This window comes from Xenopus tropicalis, chromosome 3 (assembly GCF_000004195.4).
Source record: "Xenopus tropicalis strain Nigerian chromosome 3, UCB_Xtro_10.0, whole genome shotgun sequence".
Taxonomy (NCBI): Eukaryota; Metazoa; Chordata; class Amphibia; order Anura; family Pipidae; genus Xenopus; species Xenopus tropicalis.
The window spans coordinates 48,998,636-49,012,409 of NC_030679.2; the positions used below are offsets into that span (position 1 = coordinate 48,998,636).

The 13,774-nt window shown below is 38.7% G+C and overlaps 1 protein-coding gene across 4 annotated transcripts in view; it reads right to left on the reverse strand.

Moving 5' to 3' along the window:
- Positions 1-714: 714 nt before the first annotated feature.
- The window catches only part of gnptab (N-acetylglucosamine-1-phosphate transferase subunits alpha and beta), a 45,590-nt gene continuing 32,530 nt past the window's right edge, over positions 715-13,774 (reverse strand). For 3 of the 4 annotated variants that reach the window (XM_012958345.3, XM_012958344.3, XM_031897497.1), the window contains exons 14-21: positions 13,403-13,602; positions 11,603-11,822; positions 10,297-10,410; positions 9,301-9,386; positions 8,022-8,120; positions 6,856-7,023; positions 5,854-5,944; positions 715-5,082 (exon numbers count right to left, since the gene is read on the reverse strand). In XM_012958345.3, coding sequence (XP_012813799.2) covers positions 5,005-5,082; positions 5,854-5,944; positions 6,856-7,023; positions 8,022-8,120; positions 9,301-9,386; positions 10,297-10,410; positions 11,603-11,822; positions 13,403-13,602 — 1,056 coding nt within the window. In that variant the 3' untranslated portion in view covers positions 715-5,004. 4 annotated transcript variants of the gene reach the window in all.

Genomic DNA, 13,774 nt, shown 5'->3' on the forward strand with positions numbered 1-13,774 from the left:
ATTTTGTGTGTCTAAGAAGCAGAGATGCCTATAGGAAAAAAGTTTAAATGAGTAAAACTTTTATTGGGACTTTTCTTTTGTCTGCAACTCTAGTATATTTCTACAAAACAAGCTCTTCCAAGCTTTCCCCTTAGTTTTACAGACAAATGAAAAAGGGATAACAGTGCCACCTACTGCTAAATATAAACATAACAAACTTTAATGTAATATTGGCGTGAAAGTGTAAGATTTCATCAATTGTAGATGTGGGCACTCCTTAATGCATTTTTGTCTGGAAAAGGGTGCTTTAACACTGATTTGCAATACACAAATCTGGAAGTGACAAAATTGATCCTGAAGCAATCGGGTGCCAGCCCACTTCCTTACTGGCCGAGTGCTCAGAGACATCTGCCTAGTGGCAGAGCTTTCCTTGGAAGGTGTAGGAATGTACAATGCTCTATCCTCCATATAGATTAAAAGGCACTTTGTTTTACCCAGTAGCAGTAAAGCAACCAACCAATAACATGTTTGCTTTTAAGCAGGTGACCAGTAAATTTTACCTGCTGATAGGTTGCTATGGGTTATTGCTCCGGGGCAAACATAGTGCCTTTTATAACTCTGTACATTGCATAAAGGTACAAAGATATTGCACTCCTGTGACTATAAGCACGTCCCCTCAATGCTGTTTAAGCTTTAAAAACAACAGTTAAAATATATGAAAATTACAATTAAAAATTACATAGAAAAATACCTTTATTAGGAAACAGTGTGCAAGCTGTAAATATACAGACAATGTTTACAGAACCAAAGTTTCAGACAAAAACATAGAATGAAGGCTTTGTCATTACCCAAAGAATGCTAACATGGCACAACATAGTAAGCATCCCTGGCAAACCCTTTTTGCCTCCAAAGCTGCCATATGATGTCAGTGCCACGTGCCAGGCAAACTCTGCATGCTCATGTACATCCTGGTAACTGATGGGAATGATTGGTCGGAGGGAAATGTATCTGAAATGCACATTTCTCTCATGGTTGGCTACCTGGGTGCAGAGTGAGGAGTAACATACCGAGGCACTGCTCAGATAAATCAGTTTGCTTTTTGGGTTTTGTTTGTTTTGCCATACACATTTGTTCTATAATGACCATGAATATCTGTGCCACTCTTTGATTTGATAGTTTAGTCTGAGCCATATGAACTGTAAAAGGAAATAAATGGCAGTACCATATGCTATTCTGTTTGCTACCACTGTCACTGACTACTGATAGTGGAATGGCATGTACTTAAAATAAAGCATTACACAGTTTAAATGAGCACGGGAATAATGCCTTGGCACCTTGCATGGAGTGAATAATTCTCTGTAGTACAAGGCCTAATCTCTGCTGTCGCAACGATGGACATGAACTAAATGCATCTAAGCAGGAATGGCTGTTGGGGAAGCAGAGTAGAATATAAAGTTACAAGCATAGGTACATAATCTGCTACTCCTAAGGCCTTATTTGCGCCTGTAAGCACTGGCATTTAGCAAACATTCAATTTTTCATGAGTTGAAATGAATTGTGCAGTATAAGGGAATAGCAGAAAAACAGCAGCATGTTCCATTAAAGGGCTGAAAATGCCCTAGATGCTTTTACATAATAATGGGCACACAGTCTGCCCCATCATAGATTGCGTCGGTTTTACAAAGCATGGCACTTCTATTAAACATTTGCTGTACCTGTAAAGCTTTTGGGAGAAGTCCATAAATATATGGATAGGCTTGGGCTGAGCATAGACTTAGAACAGCAATTCTAGCAAGTCCCAGGGGCATATTTATTATAGTATGTAAGCCAACATTACGAGGGATGAATGCCAATAGCAACCAATCAGCAATTAGATTTGAACGATCACCTACAAGTTAAAAAACAAAAGCAAATACCTCATTGGTTAATATGGGCAATATCACCAGTGGTGCTGACTTACACACTATAATAAACATGTCCCCCTAATGTACTGTGGGTATGCCCATCCCCAGTCATGCACACAGATAAGAAACATGGTAGCCCAGCCAACCATACCAGGACAGTGCATTTTTTTAATTGAAGAGGTCCAATGGCCTGAGCAAGTGGTTACTGTATTTAATCACTGAGGGTGGTGATTCAACCTTTCCTTGTCCTTTAAAAGATATGTAATTTTATTGTGAATCCTAATATTACAAATTGCTTGTAGACCTAAGGGCTCTATCTGTATAAACCTTAACAGTAAAATAATAAACAGGTGCAGGATCTATTATCCAGAATGCCTTTTTGTAACGTGGATTACAATTAATTTAAGCATTAAATAGAACTGTTTTACCACCAATAAGGATACATTATATCTACGGTTTTATTATTGCAGAGAAAAAAGGAAATCATCACTAGTTGTAAGGGTTCATTAATAAATGTTGATTGATTTTGTCACTAGGTATCAGTATTTCTGAATATATTTGACGCAATATTCCCATAGAAGGCCAATGGCACCACATTTTTGGGCTAATAAATGGTTTAAAGCACTTTTAAACTCAAATGAACCAAATACAAAATGTCTTATTTTCCAGATTAGCCACAGCTCTGACTCACACTGCCAAATTCACTGGATTTGCTGTATGGGAGTGCACTATATTTAAACTCACAGCACATATTTTTGACCATCAGTTGATCAATGTAAATAACACATTCTTCATATCTATACATATCAATAAATTAAAGCTACACATATACAGGCCAGTGATCAGCACAAACAAACACACAATCTGAGGGAGTAAATCAGGATAAAACCGTTATGATGCTTAACAGAAGCATATGCAACCTGAGTTTAAAATGAAAGCTTTTGCTGCTGACTCTGTGTCCAGTTGTTTCCCAGAGAGATGAACAGTAGAAATCTGATGATGATGATAAAGCCGAGTTGCACAGTGTCTAGTGTCGCTGGGTATAGTGGAGAATCTTCCATAGACAGGAAGATTTTTTTTTTTCTGTAACTTGTATTCAAAATACCATTGCTTTTTTGTAAAATATATTATTTTTATGTAATATTTTGTATAATTCTGTTTTTCACTTTATTACAGTATTTGTAAATGTATTCTGAAAATCTACCTGGTCAAGTAAAGATCCTTTACCTTATGAACCAAAAGAATAAAACAGGATGCAGTTGCCTTCACTATACAGTAAAAATACAAGGTGCTCTTATAGGGTTGCCCCAATCCATACCAGAATCCCCAGGCCAGAGTCATGCAACCCTCCCTTACCTCGATCCATTGTGTAACTATAGATTCTGGGACTTGGAAGTCCCTCTGCTTTCAAGAGGATCTGTGCATTGCCCACCATAGAAGAGGGACTTCAAGTTCCAGAATCCATCGCTTGATCGCAGAAAAAGTTGAAGGAGTGGTTAAATGACTGCCAGCATAGGGGAGTAGGGTGGGGGTAGACTATCATGATTTCCTCTCAGTCTGAGGAATCAGGTATGTCTGTGTATTAAAAACAAATATTTGGATCTAAAAGTTCACATGCTGTTTATGCGCCTTTATAACAGGTACATAAGCACAACTGATTGGCCTCATGGGGTATGTATTCCCTTTAAATAACCAACTGCATGGTATGTTTCCAGAACACTGCTTGACTGGAGGCTTGTTTACATTAGAGCAATGGGAACTTGGAACCAAATGGCAGTCATACTGACTATAGTACACCAGATGCAAATGCTTGGGCCAGTGGCAAGTCTACTGTATTTGGACACAAGCTTTTACTGTAAGTCTGCACAATCCACTGGACCAGTAACACCAGAGTTGCAGCATGCAGCAATACTGCAGAGGACAATGCATGCCACATGAGATGTTCTAAGTCTCTCATTATGCAGCAGCTTTCATGTTATAACATGTTCATACAGCAGTACCACAATATTTGGAGGTGGTGCCTCTTTAAAGGGAAACTAGAAGCTGCTCCTGTAAAGGAGATTTGTCACATTCAGAGAGACTTAGCAGTTCCCATGGGCCAGAACAGGGAGCTCCTGGAATCCTATTGCAGGGTTATATTAGAACACATTTAATAAGACAGCAGAACACTAACCTGGATGATTACCAATGCAAAAAACATCAAGTCCCACCCAGCATCTGGTTATAAATATACTATCTGTGCTAAGCCAGGAATATTTGTGATAGTGACAACATGGAGTGTATACTTAGTTTTTCCTTTAAAAGTACTTCTGCTGTTTGGAAATCAAACAAATTGGAGTGCATTCTTTTTCTGGCCTTAGAGCATATCCCAGGAATTCTGCCCTCACAGATTATGGTACACAGGGAGTGTTGCAGCTGTTCCATTCCCTTTGAAGCTGCGGCCTCTTAAATTACTAGCTCAAATCCTACATGGTATATACACCTGACCACCGGTCACAGAGCAGAAGTAATTCTATTATGCCTAAACCACTATCCCCTATAAACACAGTAATGTACAGATGTAAACATTGATTCCCAAATGTCAAGTTCTGCTGCAGTAAGCATTTTCCCCTCCATAAGCCTAGATCATTATTCTCTGTATACAGGCACTTTAATTGTATTTACATGAACAAAAATGCAGTCAGTCTCTACTGTGCCAAGGCTGTAAAAGAGAGAAAATCAGACTGCAGATTTGTGAAAGTGAGCAGAAAGCCCAGCACTAGTTTATCTCATCTGACCCTTTTTTATGGCACTGGAGAAGCTGTGTAATTCCAGAATCCTATGGAATATTAATATCATGGGCTTGACGTCCTATAGCAGCTTAGTTCTCCTGTATTATATTCCCCTGGCACAGATCTGTTGCATTGCCATGCAGCTGTGCCTCCTGTAGCACCCTTCAGCAGGATAGTATCTCCATGAGATAATGCTTCACTGAAGCCAGATATCTCAGAGCACGCGCCCAGTGCTTCTTCACCCCTTCTGACTGCTAGCCCGTAACCTTTTTTTCCTTTAAGACTTGTGCAGGGGCTCTGAGGCTTGGCAGCTGACAAGCACTGAAGTCAGGTTACAATCGGTGGCTCCTTTACACCTTACTTCTTTCTGGACTGACTTCAATCTGCATTCTTCTTCTTGGAAAAATTTTCCTTTTCAGTGCAATCAACTGCAGGATGGAAAAGAACAGTTTTACAAATGGCAGCCATGTACCCACGGCCCTGACTTGTTCACTGATTGAGTTTGTTATGCCAATGCAACAGGATAGAAAAAGTGCAGAATAAACACAAAAAGCTTGAGTAGAAAAATGTATTGATCACTGAGTACATATGAAATGGAAGTTAGGAAGTAGCCAGTTGGCATTTAAAGACAACAAAGGATTAGGAGTAAAATGCTGATATTGGCTTGAGTTCCAGCATCTCTACTGCAGTGCAGATCCATGTATGTGAATATGTCCCCAGTAGCGGAGATCCATGCTGAGACACTGGGCATGCTCTGTTTGCTCCAGGCTGCTGACAACTGAGCTTAGGGATTTATAACCAACATACTGAGCAGAAGCTGAGGTGGCATCTGACAAATATAACCTTTAGTCCAAATAAATTAAGAGTTAACGTTTAATCCACAACTAATCTACAGGCCCTTAATTTAGAAGAAACACCTATAATTCATAATGCTGCAGGGTTAAACTATACTACTTAATCTTTTAATGATCTGCACTACAACATGTGGATTTTATAATGTTCCACTTTAAAGGGACAACAATGGCAAATTACAGACTACTTATACTGCATGTCTGGTTAATCGGCACATCACTTGGCTACACAGTAGTCTGTTATGGCTTAAGCCGTGTTTGATATGAGTACGAGAAGCCTGTATGTAGTTGGGGGGTTTACTTCCTATTTTTTTAAGAAAAAAAAAAACATGATACCAGAAACCATACCTGTTCAGCAAAAAAGGAGATAACTGTAAACACTATCAAGGTTCCCAAGACACAGTGCGTCCAAAATTTCAGCTTGTCCCTGTAAATTCTCCTAAAAAACATCAGGTACACAAATATGGAGATTATGTGTTTACAAGGGAAAAACATTGCCATTGGCCACTAACACATTGGCTTTCTCTTCATTGTCTATCTTCACCAGTGGTTCATGAGCAACATGTTGTTCCCCAACCCCTTAGATGTTGCGGCCTCAAAGTGGGTGTTTATTTTGAATTCCTGGATTGGAGGCAAGTTTTGGTTGCATAAAAACCAGTTGTACTGCCAAACAGAGCCTCATTTAGGAGCTAACAAATAGCCAATTTGGCACCCTCATGAACATTTTTCATGCTTGTGTTGCTCTCCAGCTTTTCACATTTGAGTGTTGCTCACAGGTAAAAAAAAGGTTGGGGATCCCTGATCTACACAAACAGGTGGCTCATAGGGATGAGTGAACTTTTTGCCCGGTACAGTAGTGAAGTTTGCTATTTCTTCTTGTGTTTACGCAAAGGCAAAAAAACTTGAATTTGCTCATCACTAGTGGCTGAAACATGCACCCGGATCGTGGCAAGTTTTTGAGCATAAACTACTTCCCTCTGCCAAGGTGCATATGTGCCCTGGAAAACCAGTTAGGTGGTTTTTCAGCCATGTGCGGTCTCTGCTACAATGGACAAAGATAGAAGCTGAAGTGTAAGAGATGTTCCTGTGTATGAAGCCTTAAGTGGCACATTTCACTGTTATTCTATAACCTCCAGGCCTGGACTGGCAATCTGTGGATTCTGGCAAATGCCAGAGGGGCTGCTGTAAGATGCCATAGACAGTCACTGTTTACTGGGCTGGTGGGGGACTGTTTGGCTCTCTTTATACTTGAAATGCCAGGGCCTATTTTAGATCCCAGTCCAGGCCTAATAACCACTGCTCTTTTTTTCCCCTTTTGCTTCACAGACTGCAAACAAACAGAACATTTACCAGTCCTGCAGTTCCTGCATGTGTAGGAATCGGTTCCGGTATTCTCTGGGCAGCTCAAACTGAGAAGCAATGGGAAACATTGATTCATAGAAGTCCCGTAAGACTGCTTTCACTGTCTGCGCATCCTTGTGATTGTGGTTTATATTATCATTCAGACAGATAAATTTCCTGTAGAAAGTCAGAGGTTACTATTAAACAATAGCAGAACATTAAGTAGCATTTAGATTTAGGGTTCAGCCTTAGGTTTTACTGTACCTTGGGCCGTCCAATCTAATTGGACAAAATCTGTAGTGTGACCAAAGGCAGTGCAATCTTTATCCATATCCATCACCCCAAATATAATGCCAGATACAAAAGAAATGATACCAAGGTAATTAGGAATAGGAATTAGAACTTCATGGGTAGTTTACCTTTAAGTTAACTTTTAGTTAACTTAAAGGTTATAGAATAGCCTTTTCCTAGCAACTTTTCAATCAGTCTTCATTATTTAAAGTTTTTTTTATTATTTGCCTTTTTCTTCTGACTTGCAGCCAAATACTATTGCTCTGTGAGCCTACAGTTTTACTGTAATTGTTACTTTTTATACCATAACTTAGGTCCTCTTCTGTTTATAGGTCAGCCTCTCATTCAAACCACTACCTGGTTGCTAAGGTAGTTTGGTTCCTACCAACCAGATAGCTGCTAAAACACCAAACTGGAGAGATGCTGAACAATTATTGAAATAACAAAAAACCTACAAACAATAAAAATTGAAGACCAATTGCAAATTGTCTAAGAATATTACTCTCTACATCATACTAAAAGTTAACTGAAAGGTAGACAACTCCTTTAAAACCTTGGTTGTAGTGATAAATCTGCTTCTGACAGTCTGGTGGCTCTGCTTTTGGGCTTGGGCTGAGTACTTTTCTAGCACTGCCTACTGAGCATCAAGCTCATGCTTATGCTTTATGTTATCTACAACCAACAGACACTGCAGTTTAATGGAGAGCTTTCTCCCCCTACTGGGCAGCAGAGCACCTCCACCAAGTGGCAATATTGCAGTTTCACTGCTGCTTACCCAAAGGGATGTGTTAGAGTCTGTAACACAGGCTATTATGCCTTCAAATAAAGATGATAATTCAAAACAAAAATGAAACACACATTAGATGTAAGGTACCGCCACCTACCTGGGATTTTTCCTGATATCATCTAACTGCCCGACAACGTGCGAGACATTGGTACGAATCATTTTGAAAGCAATGTCTTCCTCTCCCATAATTTCAAATCTTAAATGGCATTAGAAAAAATATTAGCAGACAGAAAGCAACCACTAACAAAGTCTATTTCAATTTTACATAGGGCACATGTTTCATGCCGTGCTTGAGGAAATAAAGGGCAACTAATGCCTGAAACTCTACTAACTGTCTTCCAGTTTAACCTTAATTTTACATTTGCACATTTTAAAGGGGAACTCCACCCAAACACAATTTAAGCTTTTTTTTTTTTTTTTTTTGTTCAAGCAATTTTGCAGCCTTTTCATGATTTTTAATGTAGTAATAGGGTTTGGAACAGTTACCTAAGCTGAGCCCCCTGTTCTCCTGCTGATCTGGATGACTGCTTTGAGACTCAAAAAATAAAAAAAAATGTAACAGTAGTTGACTATCCTCAGCCTGCCTTCAGCCTGCATCCTCCGAATCCAACAATTCCCTGCACACGTGATGTCAATAAGGAAAGGAACATCACAGTGCAATGCATTGTGGGTTATGTAGTTCCTGAATGCTGTCTGTAAACTGTAGAAAAGTTGTTACAATTTGTAACATCAATGTTTTAGTCCCTCCTCCCCTGCCAGGATTTCAAATGATGCAGAAAGAGAAGAACTGTTTTGCAGCTGGGTTTCAGAATATAAAAATGGTATTTATTCATACTTTTTGAACAAGCACATAAAAGTGATGGGTTTCTGTGTTGTGTTGGGATTTTTAACAAAAAAAAAAAAGCCAGAGTTTCCCTTTAAACAGCTTGTGGCCACAGCAATGTATAATACATTTCAATGGATGCTTTTCCCAGATGTTATACTAAGGTTTAGCATTTTACACCAAAAACACCTGGATTTTTTTTGGAGTATTATACATACACTTTGGATGTCTGCATGTGTTGGACTTCTCTTGTACTTTTTATCCCTCTACCTCTCGCTATACCTGGACACTTAGGGGTGGGACTAAGGGGTGTGTGTAAAAGGTCAATATGTTCCTGTTTGTTTTATACACTTGAGAAAGGGCATGTAAAGCCTGAAACGTTGTGTTTTTGGTAATCAGCAATAAAGCAATTTTGCAGCAGTAAGTCTGCATTTGAGTGCTCTCCTCTTCTACTAAATTATTTGAAGATTGAAATAAAGACAGGTCTTACAATAAAAATATGCACAACTAAGATCACTAACTGTAATAAGGAAAATACACATGTTACACCTACCTGTATTTATTCTTGTCCTTGTATGTTTTGCGTATTAGATCTGTTACAGGCTTACAACTTAGTACAAGAACTTTGCTGACGGGAGGCTGTTAACACACAAAAATTGCACTGATATACAGGGAGGTTTGATAGAATATCAGCTAATACAGGTTTATAGTAATCAGACCTTCCATCTAACAGTGCATACAGTAGTAATATCTGGCAGGCTACACTTAGGGCTATAGCATAAGCAAGTCAGTCTGTGGGTTAATAAACAGCAAAGTGGCTGAAAGTCAAGTGAGAACAAATCCCACATAGCAGCTGCCTCTGAGTTTATTCTTGGCTCCTATCTGCATTTTGTACCCCACTGCAAGTAGCACCAATCAAAATGCTGCTTGTACCATAGCCCATATAGTAAAACAACTCAAGGTCTGTCCTTGTATAGTAAACAATAGAGAACAATATTATTATGTATTTCTTTACTTTAACTGCACTAGACCAGTAGAAACAAGCTGGTAACTGGTTAGAGTTAGTACGGGTATGGGACCTGTTATCCAGAATGCTCGGGACCTGGGATTCTCCAGATAATTTCTGGAATTTAGATCTCTATATTTAACGCTACAAAAAAAAACCATTTAAACATTAAATAAACCCAATAGGATCAAGTGCAAGTCACTGTTTTATTATTACAGAGAAGAGGGATAATTTTTAAAAGCTTTGAAGCTTTCTAGAAAAAGGGTTTCCAGATAACAGATCCTATGCCTGTAACTATACTGGGAAAACGTTTACCCTCTTAGACCCCAGAAGCCCTGATAAAACATTAAGCTACAGTAAATTAATTGCTTAATTAACGAAATTAAAAATAAATAAATAATTTGTCACTGACTGACTGACTTGCTCACAACCCCACCTGCTTTGTGTGTGTCTCTCTCTCTTTTATTGTTCTTCGCTCAGTATTAATAAAACAGAAGAATTATTTTTTACTTTTCTCATTTGGAGTTTTAATATGAAATTTACCAAGTTTGGATCGTAGTAGGATTCTTGTGTTGGGGGGACAACTCCTTCATCTGTGCTGTTGTGCTGGATGCTTTTTGAACAGTTAATAAGCATTTGTTCCAGGCTAGTCAGATCCTGTTAGTGAAAACACACAAGAATCGGTTCAAATACAAAAGTGAGAAACTATAATGATGCCAACAGACAAACAGAACTCAGAAATATAAAGATTGCATTTTTAAATAGCTGTTGAGTTAATATGAGGGAATACTCAAAAAAGTGTTTTCAAATAAATAAAATATAATGTACTGTTGCCATGCGCAGGTAAAAGTTGTGTGTTTGCTACAGTAAAGGTGGCCATACACGGACCGATTTTTTACTTACAAACGACCGATTCCCGAACGATCCGATGCTATCGTTAAGTTATCGTATAGTTGGTGGTGTACGAACGATCGTCGGCCCACTAAACGAGCCGACATTATCGTCCCCAAAATCGATCGGCCAGGTTTAAAAATTTTGGTCGTTTAACGATAAAATCTGCCAGTTGGTGTGAGTGTCAGACATTTGTCTTTCAACGATAGTTCTCTGCGCATGTCACGATTGCCAGCAACGACATCGATCGTACGTAGATGTACGATCGTAGGTATTTTACGATAATGATGCGACAAAATCTTTCCCGAATTATCGTTGCCCGTGGATGGCATATCGTATGGGAACTCGATCGCCATACGATCGTTTGTCGATATAATCGTTCATCGCACAACTAGCGAAATCGCCTCGTGTATGGCCACCTTAACACTACTATAGTTTATATAAACAAGTTGCTGTGTAGCCATGGGGGCAGCCATTCAAAGGAGAAAAGCCCAGGTTAAATATAAGATAGAAGATAAGCTATGTATAATATAATTGTGTTCTACAGAGCTTATCTGTTATCTGTTGTGCTATTTAGCCCTATTTTAGTTGCCTCCATGGCTACACAGCAGCCTGTTTTTATTTATAACTACAGTTGCGTTTCTGAACAGATCTGTTTCACCAGTGCAGGGAACAGTGCATTATATTTTAATTATTTTAAAACACTTTCATTTGTTTGGTGTTACTGGCCCTTTAATATTAAACCTTCTGAGTTAAGAATGCCATCAGATACACAACGCGTTAGTAGAAGAAACTAGATATATATAATGCTGTTCATGCTATTTTAAATATACGTTTTCACTTTTATCACAAGAAATCCCGGTGTTGCTGCTCTTTTTTATACTATTGGAACTCCTTACCAAGCACATGTAGCGGTGTGCCATCCTTTGTGTGTATAAAGAGAACCAGTATAATATACCTGTAGACTTAATGGCAGTTGGTGAATTCTTGTAGCCAATGTGCGGATCTCTCTGTCAGACAACACACCAGAACTGTCAGTGTCTACTTGTTCGAATACATGAGAAATATTCAGTGTCTGGATTGCACTCATCAGATAGTAAAAATAGGAAAAAGCAAACTGCATATCTTCAGAGTGACGCACTTTATGAGCGGAGGTCTTGTCAAATGCCTCTGGGTACCTGCAAGCACAAAGGACACAATAAACAGAGTGTAATTCAAGCCCTTTATATAGAACACATAGTATAACCTTGATATGGAATATATACAATAGGCCGTCTTATTTTCTATTAAAGGGAGCAGCACTAGTTTGAAAATAGTGTGTATATGCTAAATTGGTACACTTAGCAAAACTGAGCACACATAGCATATGTGCTTAGTGGCAGAATACCTATTGTGCCCATTGATGTGAATGAAGCACAATGTGGAGCACCCAGGACAAGGGAGGACTATACTTTATACTTGCCATTTACCAAGAGTTAAGTAGCGGGATATTTTTTATCCACTGAGGAGAGAGTAAATATATGTCCATTGTGACGTGCAGTATGGCAAGTTCAAGTCGCATACAATTTACAAAGAGTTGAAAGTTTTGCACCCATGTTGCTGCATAGCTTGCCCTTCTTGGTGCACTCCAACTTATTCATCCATTGGTGGCGGGCACTTTAATACTAGCATTCTGGGACACTGCTCTATTGAGCTATGGCAAACTGTATTTATGTTTGTTCCTAGCCCTGTGCCACCTTTAGTAAACCACAAGGTCACTAGTTTTTTTGTTTGCCATGGAAGCTTTAACGGCAGATAAACTCACATACGCAACATAATATGCAACTGCAACCAAAGGATATGGAAAATGTGTCAGCACTGTAAGAGAATATGGCAACTCACACTTGTGTAAACACACATTCAAATTTTAAAGGAAAAATACTGAAGCTATTTATTACCTTTGTGACAGAGTCATATAGCAAATGAAACGACTTCCATTAATACTCCATTTAGAAGTGCAAGATACAAAGCTAACTATATTAAAATCCCAAAATAAATTTTGCATTCCCTTTTTTTGTCTGGAGTTTATGTCCAATTATTTGTATACATGCTTACAGCCTGCATACAACTTTTGCCATCTGCATATGTGTCTATATACCTATACGAACTGCTATATAGCTTGTCTAGCAGGGACCTTTACCACTGACAAGCATTGCGTCATTAACATCTGTTAATAAAAGTTACAGTTCTATCTCTATAGAAAACCATGTAGAATCTTTTCCTCAGGTAAGCAGTATGACAGCACCCACTCAAACACATTAATGCAAATATTAGGGATGCACCGAATCCAGGATTTCGTTCAGGATTCAGCTGGATAACATATGTAGATTAGGATTTGGATTCGGTTCGGTATTCATCCAAATCTTTTACGAAGGGTTCGGGCGAATCCGAAAATAGTGGATTCAGTACATCCCTAGCAAATAAAAAGAAAAAAGAAAAAACTCTAAATAAAATAAGCTCCATATTTTATGAAAAATGAAGTGGAATGAAAAAGGAATACATCCCCTTAAATGACAAAATACTGAACTGTGGAAACCTCATTATTTTTAACTTTTGCATACTGCATTGAATAAGCAATCGTGAAAGTGGTGCAACCTGTCGCACACTATCTCTATATTTGTATGATAAGGATTAGCTGCCTTTACATAATTACAGCTAATGAGCAAGAGGCACCTTCTCGCTATCAGCATAAATCACCTACAGTCCACAGTCTACTTACAAATCCTGAAGTTCTTGCATAACAATGCGGTCAATCATGTGAGGCATGTGGGCAGGTACTTTCCGAGAAGCGAAGCCAAATTTACTATTAAGGAGTTTATTCACATGACGAAGGGAATCAGCAAATGTGTCCTGAAGCTTCCTACCAACTTGTTTGCTGCTTGTGATGTACGAAAGATCACTGAGCAATGCAGCTTCTTCCTGGGGCAGTGAAGGAAAAAAAAAAAAACTATGTTTGATTTCAGGCAAGAACAATACTGTGGGTCTATAACAGGAAACTAATGCTTGTGAAATAGTTTTTTTCTGCATGCAGTTACGTAAGCCTGGGATATAAGTTACCAGTATTTCAGCCATATAGCTCAAACATTGTAAA